At 43.3% G+C, this 22,775-nt stretch overlaps 1 protein-coding gene across 1 annotated transcript in view; it reads right to left on the bottom strand.

The window, feature by feature from the left end:
- Positions 1-1,955: 1,955 nt before the first annotated feature.
- Positions 1,956-22,775, bottom strand: part of LOC141271478 (uncharacterized) — a 48,598-nt gene continuing 27,778 nt past the window's right edge. Inside the window, exons 2-5 of the mRNA XM_073681544.1 lie at positions 14,273-15,257; positions 6,468-6,851; positions 6,072-6,371; positions 1,956-2,008 (exon numbers count right to left, since the gene is read on the bottom strand). Coding sequence (XP_073537645.1) covers positions 1,956-2,008; positions 6,072-6,371; positions 6,468-6,851; positions 14,273-15,257 — 1,722 coding nt within the window. The remainder of the gene's footprint in view (positions 2,009-6,071; positions 6,372-6,467; positions 6,852-14,272; positions 15,258-22,775) is intronic.

Here is a 22,775-nt window from a genome sequence, read left to right as displayed (position 1 = left end):
CCATACAATCCCCTCACACTCCCACTTTTCCATATGGTCTCCACTTGCTCCAAATTCTCCATATTGTCCCCTACACTCCCACCTCTCCATACTGTACCCCACTTCTTCATATTGTACACCCGCTTCACCATACGGTCCACCCACACTCCCATTTCTCCATAAGATCCCCCCACACTCCCACCTTTCCATAATGTCCCCCACTTCTTCAAATGGTCTCCCACTCCTCCATATTGTCCCCCACTTCTCCATACAATCCCCCCACAGTCCCACTTCTCCATATGGTCCTCAGACGCTCCCAATTCACCATCCTGTTCCCTCATATTGTCTCCTATGCTCCCCCCTCTCCATACTGTCCCCCTACTTCTTCATATTGAACACCCATTTCTCCATACGGCCCCCCACCTCTCCATAATGTCTCCCACTTCTCCAAATGGCCCCCCACTCATCCATATAGTCCCCCATGCTCCCTCCTCTCCATACTGTCCCAACACTTATCCATCTGGTCCACTTACCCCCATGCTGCTCCCTCTCACAATTTTCCACATGCAAGTAAGACGTGTCCTTTGCCGCTCTACGTCTCACTGATCTGACAGCAGCAGAGTGATGAGGTCAGCAGTGTGCTACCTCTTCACTCCACTGCACATCGGGTCGGGGAGATAACAAGTGCTCCCCTCCTCCTAGCACTGCAGTGTTGCTCAGATGTATTCATGTCTAAGAGACGTGAATACATCTGAACACAATGAAGAGGGAGAGCTGTGCAGCTATGGCTGTGCTTAAGTATATCAGTGTAGCGTAGCTCCGGGTGGGCGCACCGTGGTGTGCTCCCCCTGAGCACGTGGCTACTGCACCCTCTGCCTCACCAGTAGCTACGCTACTGCCTAGTCCTCTTTGTTGACGACCCTCGTGAAATCTCATTTAATTTTATAATTGTGGGAGCCAGGTCCGATTATCTGAGTGTCCACAGTGTCCAATTGAGGATCCTTCAATAAATCTAAAGTTTACCATCTATCTTATACGGATACTCATTTCATTTAAACAGAAGACATTTATTTTATAGACCATGGTGGCAAACATTTGACTATATCAACAGCTTCAATTGGGGTTGTCTTCTTCTGGACCTTCAAAACACCTTATGGTATCGGAACTTAGGTATTAGAGTATTTTCTGGTTCATGTGGCCCATAAAACGTTTAATACATTATATATGTATTTATTTATATATATATATATATATTTTTTTTTTATTTAATTGCTTATATAGAGCCATTGATTCAATAGCGCTTTACAGTCATCATCATCATCACTGTCCCGGGGATTACAATCTACATTCCCTATCAGTATATCTATAGAATGTTGGAGGAAAGCGGAATATATGAAGAAAACCCAAACTCCTTGCAGATGATGTTCTTGGTGGGATTTGATATGTATGTATATGCACACTCCCACACACACTTCTACATCTATAGGGAAGATTTATGAAGAATAGGACAAACACATAGCAGTTGCAGGTCCCACAAATAGGACCAGCATCTATCTCAAGAATGAGGCCCCAATGAAGACTGCTGTTGGTGGAAAAATGGTTGGAATTTCTATTTATTCAAATCTGAATTCTGACTACCTCTCCACTAACAAGCCATGCATGACAGGAACCCATTATCGAGATAAAGCCATTGGTGGGTCCTGCATCTACTATGCCTAAATGGCATATCCTATAGATATGTTATAATTGTATGAGATTAGAATACCCATTTAAAAGTGTTGTATAGTATAAAAAAAAAATCATTACTACTTTGTTCCAGAAATTTTTATTGAAGCCCAGCCCATTTCACTTTGATGGAAGCGGACCACAACACCAACACAACACTCAGACCGCTGTGGCACTGCCACAGAACTGCCACTAATTTTTTTTTACTTTTTGGCCTTTGCACTTTTTTGCTCAAACTCTTATTAATTACTTCATGGCATGTGCCCATGATGTTTTTCTAAGGTGGATTCTGCCTGGAACCTGGCTGAAAAAACAATGAAAAACATCAAAAGAATGAACATAATGTAAAGCAACGTCAAAACCACTTTCTGTGCATATGGTGTGTTCTGTCTTTTGTCACTTCTTTTAACCGCTTCAGGCTTCGAAAGCCATGAAGCGGCTAAAAGAAGTAACGGTTCTATTCTTCCGATGGATCCTGCTTGCAAGCCGCCATTATTTTCTATTTAGAATGTAAAAAAAAGACGCCAGAGGATAAGCTGCTGCAAGAGACGTCCAAGAATATGTCAGGAAGGACGCTTCAGGGAAAACACCACCAGTGTTTTCCTGAATCGTATTCCTACAGCAACAAGCATGTGGGTACGCCGGTGTCTATAAGACGCCATGTGCACATACTCTTAGTAGGAACGCTGGGATTGCTTTTGCTCCCGGTTTTTTGACTAAGTGCACTGAGCAGCAAGATGGATTCCTCTGTCTAGAGAAGGTGTTCAGAAAGACAATATATAATGTAATAGATGTCAGCTCCCTGCTGATGAATCGGCCATTCAAGGAGTGGGAAAAAATCTGAGAATAATGTGGCTTGATTGGTAGAAGCTTCAAGACCCCAATGTGCACTGATAATCAAAGCCAATTGGATTTACGGTACATCGATGTACAATCTAATCAGTAATAAAAGCCCTTTGATTATGTAAATGATGCATTATTGCAGCCAAGGGTAATTGCTCCCCGTGCAGGTTCACCCCTGCAATTTGGCAGCATTAGTCAAGTGACAGTGCTGGGGCCCTACTACTACACAAGACCAATACTCCAATCATGGGAAATTAAGGAGCAAGACACAGAAACCTCAATTCAGAGTAATAAAAATTTGCAAGAGTATCTCAGTGAAATCCATCGGTGTGCATATATCAGGGACCATTCCAATCAGCAATGCACGCTTTTCACAGACATTGAACGAATAAAGGGTGATGATGACATGATGCCACTGAAGCTGCCTTTATAATGCCAGGACTGCATGACTCCAAAGGAGACCAGCATCTCACCCTATTAATTTGAAGCTTGTGGGCCTCACAACAAGGCTCCCAACTATCTGGGGGTTTTAATAGTAATAGTCTTTTCATAAGGGCCAAAGGGACTTTTTAGGCCTCTCTAGGTTCCAGGGCCTGTGTGCAATTACAACCCCTTTCACCTATTATAGTTACGCCCTTGGTCTTGACTCTACAAACATGCATTGCTTTATAATGTAAAACTATCTGGTCATGAACGTACTCTTGTCATATCCAGAGCTACATTCATTTTTCTGCTGCCTGAAACCTGCCAGAGGGAGAGCGACAGTTTAAACAAGAGAAAACAGTTAAGGTAAACTACATATTATTAAGCATCAACAGATACAACAGCGACATCTGCTGACACTGCAATGTAACTCCTCCAATGTATAATAAGTCTGTTGCTTGTTGCATGTATTTCATACCTTCTTCTGGTGGGTCTCAGGAATCACAGTCAAGTTTGTTTTTTCACAGTTTATAGCCTTAAGGCCTCTTCACAGCCTCATTGGCACGCTGCTTCCATCTCACTCTCAAAGGCATTGCTCTTGGTCTCTAATTTTCAGGGCTCTTCACTCTCTGCAGCAGAAAACATCACACTTATCAATTTTCTACAGGATGTCTACACTTTGCACCCTTCTCTGTTACTGAGTGGCCTCTTCTTCCACTCATACGGTCGGCCAGTCTTTCACAGTCACAGAGGTCATCTCCCCTCTGTAACTTGTGGCGGGCCACTGTACAACAAATGTCCCTGCTCCCAATCTACCACACATGGGTTGTCTCAGATAGCAAGGCTTCTACTTGTTGCACTTGCCCTTTATAATTGACCCAAGTGGCAAGAAACAGGCATTTATACCCTCTAATGTGTTGGGTTCGTCCTTACACTAACGACTCTATTCACTACCTCAGATGTCTAGTGATGTGTAACACTCGGCACCATTAACCTGCGGTCCGGCAGCCACAATGGTATCGCCTCCCTAACGGGGGTGGTATCCTGTCTGGAGGTAAATGGAGCTCCCTACATCAGGTAACCACGCATCCACACACAGGCCTGATCCCTGACCAGAAGGGGGAGCACAAGCTCCTAGTTTGGGGGAGTTACAGCCCCTTCTGGTTGGGGGGAGGGGAAAGAGGCAGTAGTGTGTGAGGCAGTGAAGGGAGAAGAGGCAGAGGTGACAAGAGCTCTGGGGGGTCAGAGTGTTTTGGAAAGGCTCACCCCAGGCTCATGCTGAGAGGAGGACACCAGAGTCCTGGGCTATTCAGGGGATTGCAAGCCCCGGCAGCCAAGTCTGGAGACCAGAAGATTACAAGTTTTCTGGTCACAACTGTAGACTCAAAAAGCACAGCAGTGTAGAGAGCCTGGAGCTGTCAGAAATAGCACAACACCCCTGATAGGCTTGCACTGCCTGCTGATTGGGAAAACTACAGAGAAATGGGAGCACAAAGAGGAACAGATCAACTCAAAAACTCACAGGCATCTGAGAATCTAAATATAAAGGGCAGAAGGAAGGCATACTGATCCCACCTGGTGGAGTGGATTCCAGCTGCTTCCAGGCTGGCTGGACCCTGGACCTAGTGACCAGTATCCCTGGATTCAACTTACTATCCAGCATCAGTAAAGGTAAAGACTGAATTAATCTGCCTCTTTGCTTCTTTCTGCTGCACTGCTCATCATAACCCCCATCATCACCCCAGGGGCCCGCTCTGGCTGAAGGGAGTGATCTACCTTGCTGCACTACCATCTATTCCCTGGGGACCCCATGTGCAGCGCTGACCATCCCTGGCCAGATACCTCTGCTGGCATCACGGGCCATCCATAAACTATCATCCCCTATAAATAATCCCCCCTTTCATGTAAGGTGTGCAGGGTGGTAGTAGTGTTGAGGGATTGCTGTGGTATTACATTCTCACCCTGACCGCCCACAAATACAAGATAATGTCCGTGTTGTATTGTTCTTTGCATGTTGTGTAAAACATTAGACAATAGACATTTACATAGTCATATATAAACACAGAGTAGAACAATACATTCACAAAAGGGAAAGAGGCGCATGACCGTCCCGGTCACCCTCTTACATTCCTCCCTTCTAAAATATAGTCGTCCCCGACCATATGGTACTGGTAGAATACCAACATGTTCATTAGCATACAATACTACATTTAAAGTATTATTAAACATTCTCACATATATAATTATAACACTCTTTGTTAGAGTCCTTCTCCTCTTCAAGCAGGCACGCACATCGGGTCTTCCATTTTTCACATGGGTCCACATGACCCTGGCCCCCTTGCTCCTGGGACCCATAAAAACATCCATAACAGGCCTGTTGGCCCACAAATCCTGTTCCGGGTTCACCGAACACAGGCAACCTTTCCATGAACACAATGGCCCACTGGCCATTTTGTACCAGCTCCGACAGTCCTGGAGCAGTGACCCAGCACAATCCTCAGGTCATCCTGACAGTTTCCCCCCTCCCTCCTTTTTGCTGGCTACGACCCTCTTAAAGCAAGTGTGCTGCTCATCAGCTCCTGTAGGGAGAGTCCAAGGTAAGAGTAAAGGCAGTTCAAGGGAAGAAAGGACATAGTCCTCAGAGCAGCTACACATACAGTCTATTTCTGTTACAAAAGGGGTAATTAACCCTGAAGGGGTTTCAGTCACGTAATCCAGCAGGGGAATGTCAACAAGCACAAAACAACTGGGATGGGGGAAAACACACAAAAGCAAACTGTTTTCTTTAACTGTGGCCATGCTGACCAGTTCCGGACACCTCTGGTCTTTTCTGCAGGGCTCCTGTCCTCAGGGATGCAGAACAACCCGTTGCTTCATTTTCTCAGTGCAACAAGCACTACTGGGGCATAACAGGGCAAACCCTTCACATCTGGCCACCATGCTTTATACTGCGGCCGTTACCTCTCTAGTCACTTCAGACCACTCCATGACTTGCTGCTTCTTTTCTATCATTCTCACCAGCAATGGCGCCAGCCCGCTCTGCTTCAAGCACACTCCTCTACTGCTCTGCCTCATCTGGGGTGGGTATTCTTCCGTCTCACCTGCCCGTTTCTTAGGAGTCCCCTCCTGTTCTCCATTGACTCGCAACAATCGATGGGGTTTCTTTTTCTTCCGTTGCACCCACCGGGGGCGAGCTCTACTGATGATGGGTGGTCCTCTGGGCCCAGACCACTGCACAGGCCAAACAGATTTTCGCGCCATTTTAAGTTTAGAACGTCCATGGTGGGAGGAGCTATCGCCAGCCTCTGCGACATCATCCGCCATTTTAGAATTTTCAACGGCCGCCATTTTGGGACTTCTAACGGCCACCATTTTAACTGTTTCATGGGTTCCTCCGCTCTCTATGTGCGAGGACTCTGAATCCTGCTGACTACGCCAATTTTGTAAGGGGTGCAGGGTGGTAGTAGTGTCGAGGGATTGCTGTATTATATTCTCACCCTGACCGCCCACAAATACAAGATTATGTCTGTGTTGTATTGTGCTCTGCATGTTGTGTAATACACTTACGGTTTTCTGTTGCTCCTCCATCTTCTTTAGGAATCCAGCCGTTGCAGGCAAGCAATCATTGTCACACACAGTCTCTCTTTTATATAACATAACTTTACTAAACTCCTTTTGTTGCTCAGTTCTAGTCACAGATACCTTTCCTTCGCACATTACAATTACATTTGTCATCCTCTCTTCTGTCCCTTTCGGTTCTATCTTCAGAGTTAGTTTTCCCAGTACCACAGCTTTCCCGAACACGGTCTTACTCTCCTCAGATATGTCCCCGTCCGCTCTCCCCTCTTTGGGAGTAGTGAAGGCTGGCTCCATCAGTCCTTCTACAGGCCTCGGACGTTTAGGGAATTTTCCTCAGAGTTTACCGCTTCAATGTTCCCCAAGCTGCCTAACTCTTTCTATCATCGACCGTCGGTATCCTTATTGACCTTCAGCCCCCAGGGCCCTGAGCTTCTCCTCAGTCTTCCTCCAGCACAGACTTTAACATTACCAAAAGCAGCAACTGCTCTGACTGAACTGTTTCCTGACAGGAATAACTGTTGCTCTCCTCTGGCCCAAACTCCTCCCCTTTTTTCAACTGGACCAATCATCAACCGTCTCTGTCGGTTGCTGGGCAAACTACTCCTTACTACCCCTCTACACTGGAGCTATTACTAAATATATTAACTATTTCTATCCTAAACTATTGTGCCCACCACTGCACTGTACCCAATTCCTAATCTAATATACCATCCACTCCTAACATATACTGTCCCTGTAACTAACATTAAACAATAGATATTTACATATTCATATATAAACGCAGAGTAGAACAATACGTACACAAAAGGGAAAGAGGCGCATGACCGTCCTGGTCACCCTCTTACATTCACTTGCCCGGTCAAGGCCACGAAACTGGACAATCGCCACCGTGAAACCCCCGTCGGACAGTCTGCCCGGTTAGCGAGTACCCCGGCCGTCACGACCGCGGCAGTTGCGCACTCACTTCTACTGGCAAAGAACATCTTGTCCTTAAAGATCAACACGCCATATGCTCTCAGAGTTGTCCAACTTATCCAGAAATACTGTGTGGAACCACAATGACCGACCTATACCGATAACACCCAATTAAGTTTATTCCACCGTGGTAAATAAGAAAACAATATTTCTGTAAGTTACGGGGTGGAATGGCCCAACAACAGACTGCCTCTCTTGCAAAAGGGTTTTATAACCGTATTCTTTACCCTCTTAAAAGACTATGCACAGCATATGATATGGTATACATATATACTAAGGGTCATACAATGCTCTGAAGCAGAAAATTCTCTTTACAGGGTAGGATCGTGGTCAAATGAGTATAATATATGGGCATGTTCTGTCAATAGGGCTGTTTAGATGACATTTTTTTCATATAGACCATGCATCCGTGTGAAAAAAAATCTTAGCCTGCACTACTCTCTTCCATATATCAGATGAGACTCACCTATTTAAGTCTATGGTGCACAGAAAAAAATCCGATCCTATATGGAATATCGGTAAAGCATTCCATTTTTACGAATATATCACAATTATTAACCTAAAAGACTGTATTTGTTCATGGACATTTTAAAATGTTAATGTGTCATTACAGATGCCACAAGAATGACACACAAACATAAAATACGGATACAAAGATGACAATACCAATGAAAATCGTCTGGATGAAAATTGGATTTTTTTTTATGTGCTTGTCCAAACCCGGCTTATCAGCAAGGCTGGATTCACACAACGCGATCAGGGTTGCCAACCATCCAGAAATTCCAGGACAGTACGTAAAAATAGGGCACTTTTTTTGCCCTGTCCATAAAAAAAATGTAAGGCATCCGTGATTTTTTTGAAGCTGAAGAAACTTCTGCAGATTATTTTGATTGTAAATTATCATCATTTTACTGTTTACATCGAATGCAACTGATGTCATCATTTCAGAATTATGGGCTGTAGACATATGGTTTTCCAATGTGTCTAAAAAATATTGTCTGCCCGTGATTTTTTAGTAAACTGTCCAGAAAAAATAAAAAGTCAAGTTGGCAACCTTGGTCGCGATTCGAGTACGGATGGCCATTCACAAGTTGGCCACGGGTCCCCTTATTCAAAATTGACAGCCTCATGTATGCCTATGAGGTTGTTGAGCATGGGCTGGGAGACCCGCAGACGATCCAGAAGTGGATACAGACAGAAGAACGATATATGGGCCCTTTGCAATCTAATAGCTCATCATAAAGCACAATTACATTTGCTATGGAGGTTGTAGTGGCCCCCTTACTTCTTTAGCCCCTGTCCAAAGGTTGCACCTGTGGCGCCCTGCTGTGCATTGGTGCCACAGATCCCAGAGGGGTGCATGGATGGATTCCTCCACAAGAGGCCCTCATAGCAATCACACACCTCCACCTTCCACCTCAGACCACCAGAGGGAGCCCGTTAGGGATATAAATAGGGAAGGTGGAGCTAGGCAGCTCAGTCTAAGTCTGGAATCTGCAGTCTGGAGTCTACAGTCTGTGAGAAGGTCAGTCTGTTAGAAGGTCAGTCTGTTGAGAGGAGCTCCTGCAGAAGTTAGCCTGCAGTGGAGCTCAGTCAGTCCAGTCCAGACTCAGAGAGCTTGAGTTAGTGAGCCTAAGCCGTGAAGACACCAAAAGAGCGGTGAAGAGTAGCGAGGCCTACTGCCCGTGTGAAGCCTAGTGCAGGCCCCGAGCATGGCCGAAGGTGAGTGGAAAGAGAGTAACATAGGGGGCAGAGGAGCTTTACCAGCTCATCTCAAAACCATTTACCGGACACCGGGTCCACGTCTGCAGGGATTCCTTACGCCGAGCAGAAACAACCGGAGCCCCTGGCGACCTATATGTCCCAGGAACACCAAAAGCTGACTGTTATACCAGGGTCAGGAGTCACAGAGGCCCAAGAGACCAGGGAGTGTGATCTCCAACAGAAGGCCCTACCACCAGGTCAGCAGGTGCAAGACAGAGGCCAAGTTAGGCCTAGCTTCAGGCAGGTCAGAAACTTATCAAGGAAAGGCAAAGAACAGGAGGCCCCACACCCGCTCACTGGGGAGAGTCCTGATATGCACCCTTCACCCTGAAGTACCCTGGACCGTGCCAGAAACACCACCAGTAAAGGTACTGACGTGAACTGTTGTGCGTGTGCCTATTCTTCCTCTGACCCGGCTGGGTCCCCTCTGTCCTGCATCCTTCTCCTACGATGCCCTGAGGCCCCGCTCCACCTGTGGGGAGTCGTACCAACTAAGCGGCCTGAACACCGGCCTTAGAGGACTGTTGCAGTGCTGGTGATCCTCACCAGACACCACGGGTGGCGTCGCGAACATTCCCCTATCCCATATAACTTCCCCCCTTTCTTTTAAGAGTGACCCCAGGGTACGGGCCCGGGAGCCGACCACCGCGACATCCTCCAAGGTCAGGCAACAACAAGGCCCGGGCGCCGAGTCGTCACCATCTCCTGGGCGCGTCACACCAATAGTACAGTATGTCCACCACAGCATTAATCACTGACCATGACACACATATGTGTGAATGTGAGCGGAGTAGGTGATCTGAAAGCAGATTATTTACGGTGATCCAGTCTCCTTTGATTCTATATCCCTATCACAATTTACTAGTTTCAGGTGTTTTAGCTGCCATTATCTGGATATATAGTAATAATTTGCAGCAATGTGAGGGTTGGGATGAGCACTGGGCTGTACAATTAAAATCATATTTTTGCTTTAATATAATGTATTTCTTCCAGACGCCGTCACGATTCTGAGGTCTGCTTCTGAAGAGCCAGAAATAACGCAACACAGAATAAATCCCCTGAACTGCATTGTTGGCATTTTTAATATTGAAAGATTTGATCACATATTTTAGATCTGCGGCTGAATTATTATAATACAGTCAATTTAGATGGAGCATTAATCCCTCCAGAGTTAGCGGAGCGTAAACCTTCATAATTCGGTCTAAAAAATTTGCGGTCTGATCCCTCCTGGACTGGAGTTCTTAAAAAGAGAAAGTTCCTCCAAGGAGGAAACCTTAATCAGGCTCGAATATTGTACACTGGAAATGTATAGATCGCTTATAGAACAATATAGCACCATGTATTACTGATTCATTCGGTAGTAAACATAATGGCCCCGATTCATCAAAGCTTTTATACCAGAAAATGGATGTAAAAAGCTTTGAAAAGTCTCAGAAATTTTGCACAACTTGAAATTGAGCAAAAATGTTGCGACTTTTGGGGTTTTCACCACCATTTTGGCTGTCGTGCGATGGGGGCGTGACAATATAGCACCTCTAATTCATGAGGAGGTGTGGCTTTTCTTATGCCAGAAATCTTACTCCAGTTTCTTATGGCATGGCTCATGCCACTTCTCAAATATTCCTGATTCATAAAGAGGCATGTGTCTCTTAAGGCTACTTTCCCAAGATGAGTTTTTGTTGAGTCTTTTTACGCAGCGTATTTTCGAAAAAAAATCCAAGTAACCTATTTTACTTTATGGGTGCAGAAATGGTGCAGAAAAGCTGCAACATCAAAAACTCTTCAAAAGCTCATCATGCGAACGTAGCCTAATGGTTCAGGAGCGTCTGATTCCACTACGCCTCTTCATTGTGAACATCGCCAATCATGATGAATGAGGGTCAATATTTCATTGCTTTTCATCTCTAGCCAGTGTAGTGTGAACATAAAATGGATATTTTGAATCCATATTGAAATATACAGAATGCATTCAAATCATGACAGACCAGCATTGTTGGCCATACATTTACAGATAGACATTGCTCATTGTGAAAAAGTCTTGCCTGATGTTTACACACAGACAATGTTCATGGTGACAAAATCTTGAGAACTGTTTACTCACATTGTCTGAAGGTTTACCTATGTTTATTGTTTGTTATTGTAAAATATGGAGATTTGTTTAACCTTTGTCTGCTGTTGACTTATGTGATTCTTGAGAGCTTTTGAATTGTGTGGGCTTATTGCCCCCATTGTCTGATGCTTGCCTTGTTTCTCTGATTCATCTAATCCCAAAGGCTGGCCACTGGAGGGCAAAGGTGAACTAGACTTACAACATAGTGCAGATCACCATATAAGGTCAGAGAAACGTGACTAAGACAGAAGCAGAAGCTGTGTAACTGTACTTATACGTGTACAGTGTTGTAATACCTGCATAAGTGGGGACGCCCATGCCGTGTTGTGATATTTCCAGGGGTTCTCTGTCTTGGTGGTTGCTTCTCTGATATTCCAGACCGATGATGTTTAAAAAGATCCTTGGTGATGACGTGAGTATATGTGCTTAACCTTTGTAATGTAATAGTGAAGAAGGGTGTAACATTCCTTTGGTACTAAAGTAGTTAGAATAACATGTTCCCATAGTTAGGTCTCTCTGAACTGCTGTTAGGTCAAGTTAAGGGGTTAGCTTCAGTGGTACAGTCAGTAGAGTAGAGGGGGGCGTGGATTATATCTGGGGTTTAGTTTGACATATTTCCATGTGGGGCTGTAGTACTTTTAATCGGCCACAGGATTCCACAGTCAGGCGCAGCTGTTAGTGAGAACCTGCTACCAGAATCGCGATCGGATGATTTGAAGTAAGTGAAGAACGTCACATACCCAGCCACACATCAGAGGGAGGACACAAATTGTCTGTAGGGTGTCAAAGCGAGCAGGGGCTACAACTCGCCCACGACTACCTTGCTGGGGCACCTTACATTATGTTAAAATATACAAAAGTGTACACAATATCATAAAATCATACAATTACTTTAATTTTGTATTTTATGTTTTAAATGAACCATTATAAATAAAATTGTGTTATATCGTGGTGGTTGCCTTCTTTAAAGCCGTATCCGAATCTTAGTGTTAAAAACTTGGCAAAACAGCCAGACAGCTCTTTGTTGCCTAAATTCATAGAGAGGGGGCTCAGCTGCATTGGAGACTCGGGTCCATAGCAAATCATCATAATTATCACAAAGTCTGCGTTTTTGAGATCAAGAGTAGAATTGGGCCTTAGGGTGATCAAGATCTGCAAATTAAACCATGAGATGCAATATCACCATGCAATATCACCAATGATAAGCCCTTCTTATTGAGTTATATATACCCATGTTTATATATACACACTGCAGACCACCTCTCACCGCAAAATTTTTAGTATTAAGTACTGCACCATTGTGGATATCATTGTTAAAATGTTTTGGTTCGACATTCAGCCATAGCATTTCAAAGAGTGAATTCCTCTGTATCCTCAGCATAAATTGACAAGCTACGAATTTCAAATCTGCAGCACAGATCAACTTACGCTGCAGATATTCTCCTCTTCATGTGCATGACATTTACAAAGATCTGACAAAACGACGGTACTGTTATATGCAAGGGATTTTCCATCTTGATTTTATATCTGCTGCACCCTTTGGGATTTTAAACTAAGTGATTGTCAGATTTGGCATAAATGTAAAATCAACTCGCATTAACTAATGCAGGGGTCCTCAGCCTTTCTTACCTTGAGAGCCACATTCAGCTTTGAAAGATGGTCGCAAGCCTACAAGTACCTTCTTTAAAATTGGTAATGCCATGAGTGCACCATTGTAAAATAATACCATAATTCCCAAAATACCCTAGTAGTAGTAATGCCTTGCAAGCTTCTTATAAAGTAATAGTTCCACAAACACGCCCATGAAAAGTAGTAATGCCTTGAGTGCTTCTTATAAAGTAATAATGCCACTTCAGTGAGAGAGTTACACTCACCTGAGTAAACAGCCATTTAAGGTGCCCAGGGCGGTAGCCGTGGGTGAGCTGCTGCTTTTCCACACCCTGGCACCCGAAAAATAAACAGTGTCCCAGTCCATCAGTGTTTTGCTGTGTCCATTGTACTCACTCTCAGGCTGGAGGCCTCCACTGCATCCACGTTCTTTGGTCCAGGATCAGGCACGCACACATCTAGGGACACCCGGTCCATTATAACAACTTCAACTTTATTGTACAGTTCAGATATAACAATCTTTAACACACAGCTTCGGGCATAGCACCCTCCAGTTTCAGTTTCATCAATACAGTACATTTTAAGCCTCTGCTTATGTTCAGCTCGGATTAGAATCATAGAATGGTAGAGTTGGAAGGGACCTCCTGGGTCATCTGGTCCAACCCCCTGCTCAAAGCAGGATTCACTAAATCATCTCAGACAGATGTCTGTCCAGCCTCTGTTTGAAGACGTCCATTGAAGGGGAACTCACCACCTCTCGTGGCAGCCTGTTCCACTCATTAATCACCCTAACTGTCAAAAAGTTTTTTCTAATATCTAATCTGTGTCTCCTCCCATTTAGTTTCATCCCATTGCTTCTAGTCTTTCCTTGTGCAAATGAGAATAAAGATGATCCTTCTACAATGTGACAGCCCTTGACATATTTGTAGACAGCTATTAAGTCTCCTCTCAGTCTTCTTTTTTGCAAGCTAAACATTCCCAAATCCTGCAACCGTTCCTCATAGGACATGGTTTGCAGACCAGTCACCATTCTGGTCGCTCTTCTCTGAACTTGCTCCAGTTTGTCTATGTCTTTTTTAAAATGTGGTGCCCAAAACTGTATACAGTATTCCAGATGAGGTCTGACCAAACAGGAGTAAAGACCGATAATGACTTCACGTGATCTAGACTGTATGCTTCTGTTAATACATCCCAGAATTGTATTTGCCTTTTTTGCTGCTGCATCACACTGTTGACTCATGTTCAGTCTATGATCTATTAGTATACCTAAGTCTTTTTCACATGTACTGTTGCTTAGCTCTATTCCTCCCATTCTGTATATGCTTTTTTCATTTTTATTGCCCAGATGTAGTACTTTGCATTTTTCCCTGTTAAAAACCATTCTGTTGGTTGCTGCCCACTGCTCCAGTTTATTTAGGTCTTTTTGAATCCTCTCTCTCTCTTCTCTAGTATTAGCTATCCCTCCTAGCTTTGTGTCATCAGCAAATTGAATCAGTTTACCCTCAATTCCTTCATCTAAATCATTGATAAAGATGTTGAACAATACAGGTCCCAGGACGGAGCCCTGTGGTACCCCACTTGAGACATTCATCCAGCTGGATGTGAAGCCATTTACAACCACCCTTTGAGTCCGATCACTAAGCCAGTTATGAATCCACCTAACAGTTGCCTGGTCCATTGCATACTTGGTCATTTTTTCAATAAGGATGGTGTGAGATACTTTGTCAAATGCTTTGCTGAAGTCAAGATATACTATATCTACAGCATTTCCCTGATCCACCCAGTCAGTGATTCTGTCATAGAAGGAAATTAAGTTAGTCTGACATGACTTGTTAGTTACAAACCCATGCTGACTCTGGTTAATCACTTCATTCTTATCCATGTACTTACATACATGTTGTTTAATAATTTGTTCAAAGATCTTTCCTGGTATAGAAGTCAGACTCACCGGCCTATAGTTCCCTGGGTCCACCTTCTTCCCCTTTTTGAAGATAGGAACAACATTTGCTCTTCTCCAGTCTTCTGGGACTTCTCCTGTTCTCCAAGAATTTTCAAAGATTATGGAGAGTGGTTCTAAAATTTCTTCTACGATCTCCTTCAGTACTCTGGGGTGTAATTCATCTGGACCTGGAGACTTGAACTCATTTATGTTAGCTAAATATTCCCTCACAATCTTTCTGTTTACAGATAACTTGGATTCCTCTATTCCTTTAAAAGGACAGTGAAGATCAGTTGATGTTACATTTTCTTTCTGAGAGAAAACAGATGCAAAATAGGAATTAAAAAGTTCGGCCTTCTCAACATCCTCTCTTACCATTTCTCCATTTTCATCCTGTAAAAATCCTATAGCATCTTTGACTTTTCTTTTACTTTTGACATACCCCCAAAATCCTTTTTTATTGCTTTTGACATCTCTTGTAAGCCTTAATTCATTGTCAGCTTTAGCTAACCTGATACGTGCCCTACAGGATCTGCAGACTGCATTATAATCTTCTTTAGATATGCCTCCCTCTTTCCATTTAATAAACATTTCTTTCTTTCTTTTTAGCATGTGTTTAAGTTCTGTGTTCATCCATCCTGGTTTCCTTAAATGCTTCCCATTCTTCCTACTTTTCGGGATTGTTAACAATTGTGCTTTGAGAATCTCATTTTTAAAAATTTCCCATCCTTCCTGGACATTTTTGTCCTTAAGGACATCCAGCCATTGGATCCCTCCTATTCTCTTTCTGAGTCTCTTAAAATCTGCCTTTCTAAAATCTAACCTTGAAGTTTGAGTCTTCACATGTCTTCCTCCTCTAGTTATCCAAAATTCTATAATAGCATGATCGCTGCCTCCTAGCGTACCAGCCACCTTTACCTCCTCAACCATTTCCTCCCTGTTTATAAGGATTAGATCCAAAGTAGCAGATCCCCTTGTTTTCTCCCCTACCTTTTGGAAGATAAAGTTGTCAGCAAGAGAGGATAAGAATTTGCTTGACCTGTTAGTTTTACTTGAGAGAGATTCCCAACAAATGTCTGGATAGTTGAAATCTCCCATGACCACTACGTCATATTTTTTGGAGAACTTGGTCATTTGATACATAAAGAGTTCATCCATATCTTCAGCTTGCCCAGGTGGCCTGTAGTAAATGCCTTATCCCTTGATCCTCCTGTCAGCCCTAAGGATTTCCTATCCGATCCACAACACTCTCAAGAACTGCTATATTTCCCTAACGTGGTTCCTCATCCAGTTTCCTTTTTATGGAAGGGATTAAGGCACACTCCTCAGTGCCTAGTTTTTTCCATAGGCTCCGGATGTTACAGGAAGGTCCACAGGGAAATTTGATACGACCTCATATGTACTCCACGTGTCTCCAGCTCACTGCACACTGAAACTGAACTTCATACAAACCTCTCACTAACTCAGACCAGGAAATGATTCCCCTTCTTGCATGACCTAACCACCTCCTATGTTGGGTTGGTCCCAAACATTTAATTGTATCTGTTCCTGCAGTCTGTTGCTGACATGATCTAACCTTTCACCTACATTCCAGCACACAACTTGCATTACTTTCCTACATTAACACTATAATAACAATATTTATACTATACCTATCATTTATACACTAATAGGCTCACCACTGACTATCTGCCCTAATGTTCCTACCCCTGAGCTGAGTGTACCAAGTTACCTTAGGCATTATCAATACAATACCCACACAACAGCATCAGTACTTATTACACTCTATGGATTTTACATTTTACATGATACCATCAAAACAACAATACAGCCGCATGTTAAAACTCACACTACAATTGTTGTCTTCATGGGAAGGTATATAACAGTCTCTGTCACACACTTACAGCCATGAGCCACATATGAGGGGCCCACGAGTTACAAGTGACTCACGAGGAGCCATTGGTTGGGGACCCCTGTACTAATGGATTCCTTGAAAAAATCCAAAGCAATGATTTCATCGTTTTCAGGGTTATAGGTAGACATGAGTCCAACGAGTTCAACCTATAACCCCACATGTTGATCCAAAGGAAGGCAAAAACCCCATGAGTTAGATGCTAATTGCCCCATATTAGGGGAAAAATTCCTTCTCAATGCCATATACGGCAAACAGACCAGTTCTCTATATCAACACCCCATCACAGAATCTAGTGCTCATTACTTGTAATATTATATTTTTCAAGAAAGTCATCCAGGCCCTCCTTGTACATTTGTAGTCAATCAACCATCACAACTGAATCAACCATCACAACATCATGTGGCAGAGAGTTCCCTAATCACTCTGCTCTTACAGTAAAGAATCTGTGTCTAATGATTACGAATAAGCCTTCTGTACTCTAGGCGTAGAGGATACCCCCTTGTTATTGTTGCAAGCCTAGGTGTAATGGAGATCATTAGAAAGAGCTCTGTACTGTCCCTTCATATATTGTAATAAAATCGCCCTTAAGCCTTTGTTTTTCCAAACTGAATAACCTCAAGTTTGATAACTTGTCTTTATATTGCAGTTCAATCATTCCCTTAATAGCATTGTTCGCTCTTCTTTGCACCCACTCTAGTTCAACTATGTCATTCTTATACACTGAAACCTAAAATTATACTCAGTATTTTAAGTATGGCCGCTCTAGTGACTTGTATATAGAGGCAAAACTATGGTATTGTCATGAGCATTTATGCCTCTTTTAGTGCAACCCATTATTTTATTTGCCTTGGCACCAGCTTCTTGTCACAGGTCACTAAAGTTAAGTTTTCAGTGACAGTTTTACCCATTGTTTTACCATTCAGTACATAATTATATATTTTATTTTCTTTGCCCAATTGCATGATCTTACATTTATCTACAATGAATTCAATTGCCATTTCTCAGCCTGAGCCTCCAGCTTAATAAATTCTCTCTGTAATATTAAATTGTCCTCCTCTGTGTTGATTACCTGGCAGAGTTTATAGTATCATCTACAAATATTTAAATTCTACTTCTATTCCTCTACAAGGTAATTAATAAATATGTTAAAAACAAGAGGGCCAAATACTGACCTCTATGGTACTCCACTGTTAACTGTGGTCTGAGTGTGTTATATTAATAATGATGCTAATTCAAGATTTTTTTTATAGGGCATGTAAGCAGATATACATAAAACCTTATTTATTTTAATTGGAGATGGATTGGATATGGATAAGTTTCATAAGTATCATAAGTATCCTCATAAAATTCAGGAATGTGTAAAAAGGATCTACAAGGGCCAGAATTTTTTGATGCATTCACAAATATGGTGCAAGTTTCGAATACCATATATTGGACTTTTTGCAATATTCTTCTATCTCTCTTGACACACGGCTACTGCATATGTCAGCGCTATGTAAATAACTCACAATCAATGATATATAAGCGACAGAAGAGCTGTAGAGCTGAAATGGTAGATTAGTCATTGACCGGCATCTGCAAGGGAATAGCCTGTAAAACTTCCTTCTATCGCCCGGGGATCAGTCAGCATTTAATAAAGAAACAATTCACATCTGGGGTACGGCGGAGGCTGCACGAGAGGCTCACTGCTTCCCAGATTCGTCTTTTAGATTTACAGTTTTTGTGCAGTTATGATGGTAATAAAATTGAATTTCGCCTCAAGGGTCCTTAAAAGAGATACTATTATTTTTTACATTTCAGCAGTAAAGATGGATGAAAGGTAGAAGTGAGATTTGTGAGTACGCTTTACTAGAAGAATCGAAAACCTACTTATCAAGAGGATTTCTGATTGTTTCATATTTATACACTACAAGAGCAAAACTTTCTGCGCCCCCTTCTATTTTTTTCCCTTTTTACCATAAGTACTGCCAATAGTGACACAGTGAGATCTTCACTACAAGCAATTCCACTCCCAAAACGTTCTTAAGAAAATTTCAGGGTTTGATTTTCCATACTTGTTAGCAATAGATCCGGCTGAAAAGGTGGAGAGCAAAGAACGCTCATGAGTTCAAGGTCTTTATAACAATTGTGCCACCAACAATACTAACGCTACTATATAATGTCCATGTGAAGTGAAAATCCAGGCAATCAGATGGATTGGAGAAGGTCCATGGGTCAGAAAGGTTTACCTGTCCGATATGCCAAAAATACATTTTTATAAATAATTTAGAAGCTGAATCAAAAATGCATCCAAAATACCTGATAACCTGAATAAAAATCATCAATGTTCCCCCACTGTGATGTATGTAACAAGCACAGCATTACAGACATAAGTTCCTTATACGATGCAGATGCTGCTGCTGCCAGATGCTGCTGCCACCACAACAGCTGCAGCTCTCAATTCGGTCGCCCCCCTCACACATACCACAGCTCGCACACTTAACAGGCAACCCTGGCACACCAACCTGACTAAAGAACTGCGAATGGCCTCCACTTCCACACTCACTGCAGCAAAACAAACATGCTTCTCATCTCTCATATCCTTCCTGTCTCACAACCCTAAACAGCTATTCAACACCTTCAATTGTCTCCTCCGTCCCCCAGCACCTCCTCCCTCGCCTCTCATCTCAGCCGAAGATTTTGCCTCATTCTTCAAGCAGAAGATTGACACCACCAGACAAAGCTTTTGCCTAAAGTCCCCACAGCCCCTCCTCATATCTACTCAACCCTCCTCCAAAACCAGCTTCTCCACCTTTACGGAAGATCAAGTTTCCTCTTTACTCTCCAAATCACACCTCACCACCTGCAAACTTGACCCAATCCCATACCACCTCATCCCTAACCTCACAATAATCTTCATCCCAACCCTAACCCACCTTTTCAACCTGTAACTAACAACTGGTATCTTCCCCTCAAGCTTCAAACATGCCTCGATCACACCCATCCTCAAAAAGCCCACCCTTGACCCATCTTCTCTGACTAGCTATCGCCTCATATCACTTCTCCCCTATGCCTCAAAACTACTGGAACAACACGTCCACCTTGAACTGTCCTCCCACCTCTCCTCCTGCTCCCTTTTTGACCACTTACAATCTGGCTTCTGACCGCATCACTCCACTGAAACTGCCCTGACTAAAGTCACCAACGACCTACTAACTGCCAAGTCCAAGCGACACTACTCTGTCCTCCTCCTCCTAGACCTATCATCTGCCTTTGACACAGTGGACCATTGCTTTTACTACAGACTCTCTCATCTCTCAGCATCACAGACTTAGCCCTATCTTGGATCTCTTTATACCTAACAGACCGGACATTCAGTGTCTCCCACTCACACACCACCTCCTCATCTCGCCCCCTATCTGTCAGTGTCCCCCAAGGTTCAGTTCTAGGACCCCTACAATCTCCATCTACACCTTTGGCCTCAGACAGCTCATATAGTCCCATGGTTTTCAGTATCACCGCTATGCTGATGACACAAAGATCTACCTCTCTGGACCTGATATCTCCTCCTTACTAACCCGAATCCCACAATGTCTGTCTGCTATTTCATCTTTCTTCTCGGCTAGATTCCTAAAACTTAACATGGATAAAACAGAATTCATCATCTTTCCACCACCTCACTCAACCCCCCCATCTGACCTATCCATCACAGTCAATGGCTGCTCACTCTCCCCAGTCCCGCAAGCTTGCTGCCTTGGGGTAACCCTGGACTCTAATCTCTCCTTCAAACCACATATCCAAGCCCTTTCCACTTCCTGCCGACTCCAACTCAAAAATATCTCCTAGATCCGCACATTCCTCAACCACGAATCTGCAAAAACACTAGTGCACACCCTCATCATCTCCCGCCTTGACTACTGCAACCTCCTGCTCTGTGGCCTCCCCTCTAACACTCTCGAACTCCTCCAATCTATCCTAAACTCTGCTGCCCGACTAATCCACCTGTCCCCCTACTATTCCCTGGCCTCTCCTCTCTGTCAATCCCTTCACTGGCTTCCCATTACCCAGCGACTCCAGTTCAAAACCCTAACCATGGCATACAAAGCCATCCACAACCTGTCTCCTCCATATATCTGTGACCTAGTCTCCGTGTACTTACCTGCACCACCGCTCCATCATACCGCTGCACAACCAGCTCTACCCTCACCTACTGTATCCTCACCCATCCCTTGAAGATTGTGAGCCCTCGCGAGCAGGGTCCTCTCTCCTCCTGTACCAGTTGCTGACTTGTATTGTTCAAAATTATTGCTTGAGCTTTGTATACCCCTTTCACATGTAAAGTGCCATGGAATAAATTGTGCTATAGTAATAAATAATAATAGACAATGCAAATAACTTCTAGAAACATGACAGGTGCCCTCTAAGGAACATGTATCACAGGTTGAAAAGCTAGGGTACAAACTGAATAAATTGGCATCATTTACACTGTGTGCAGAATTATTAGGCAAGGTGAATTTTAGAGGATTATTTTTATTATTGATCAACAACTATGTTCTCAATCAACCCAAAAGACTCATAAATATCCAAGCTTAATATTTTTGGAAGTTGGAGTGGTTTTTTTTTAGATTTGGCTATCTTAGGAGGATATCTGTTTGTGCAGGTAACTATTACTGTGCAGAATTATTAGGTAACTTGATATAGACCAAATATTATCCCATCTCACTTGTTTATTTTCACAAGGTAAACCAATATCAGTGCACAAAATTTAGAAATAAACATTTCTGACATGTAAAAACAAAATCCCCAAAAATTAGTGCTCAATATAGCCACCTTTCTTTATGATGACACTCAACAGCCTTCCATCCATAGATTCTGTCAGTTGCTTGATCTGTTTTCGATCAACACTGCGTGCAGCAGCCACCACAGCCTCCCAGACACTGTTCCGAGAGGTGTACTGTTTTCCCTCCCTGTAGATCTCACATTTTATGATGGACCACAGGTTCTCTATGGGGTTCAGATCAGGTGAACAATGGGACCATGTCATTATTTTTTCTTCTTTTAGACCTTTTCTGGCCAGCCACGCTGTGGAGTACTTGGATGCATGTGATGGAGCATTGTCCTGCATGAAAATCATGTTTTTCTTGAACGATACCGACTTCTTCCTGTACCACTGCTTGAAGAAGTTGTCTTCCAGAAACTGGCAGTAGGTCTGGGAGATGAGCTTCACTCCATCCTCAACCCAAAAAGGTCCCACAAGTTCATCTTTGATGATACCAGCCCATACCAGTACCCCACCTCCACCTTGCTGGCGTCTGAGTCGGAGTGGAGCTCTCTGCCCTTTACTGATCCAGCCTCTGGTCCATCCATCTGGCCCATCAAGAGTCACTCTCATTTGATCAGTCCATAAAACCTTTGAAAAATCAGTTTTAAGATATTTCTTTGCCCATTCTTGACGTTTTATCTTATGTTTCTTGTGCAAAGGTGGTCGTTTTTCAGCCTTCCTTACCTTGGCCATGTCCCTGAGTATCGCACACATTGTGCTTGTTGATACTCCAATAACGTTGCAGCTCTAAAATATGGCAAAACTGGTGGCGAATGACATCTTGGCAGCTTCACGCTTGATTTTCCTCAATTCATGGGCAGTTATTTTGCGCTTTTTTTGGCCAACACGCTTCTTGCGACCCTGTTGGCTATTTGCCATGAAACACTTGATTGTTCGGTGATCACGCTTCAAAAGTTTGGAAATTTCAAGACTGCTGCATCCCTCTGCAAGACATCTCACAATTTTGGACTTTTCAGAGCCCGTCAAATCTTTCTTCTGACCCATTTTGCCAAAGGAAAGGAAGTTGCCTAATAATTAAGCACACCTTATATAGGGTGTTGATGTCATTAGTCAACACCCCTCCTCATTACAGAGATGCACATCACCAGATTTA

This window comes from Phyllobates terribilis, unplaced genomic scaffold (assembly GCF_046119375.1).
Source record: "Phyllobates terribilis strain yellow unplaced genomic scaffold, ASM4611937v1 Scaffold_5__5_contigs__length_657084704, whole genome shotgun sequence".
Taxonomy (NCBI): domain Eukaryota; kingdom Metazoa; phylum Chordata; class Amphibia; order Anura; family Dendrobatidae; genus Phyllobates; species Phyllobates terribilis.
This window is presented reverse-complemented; position numbering and strand designations above follow the sequence as displayed.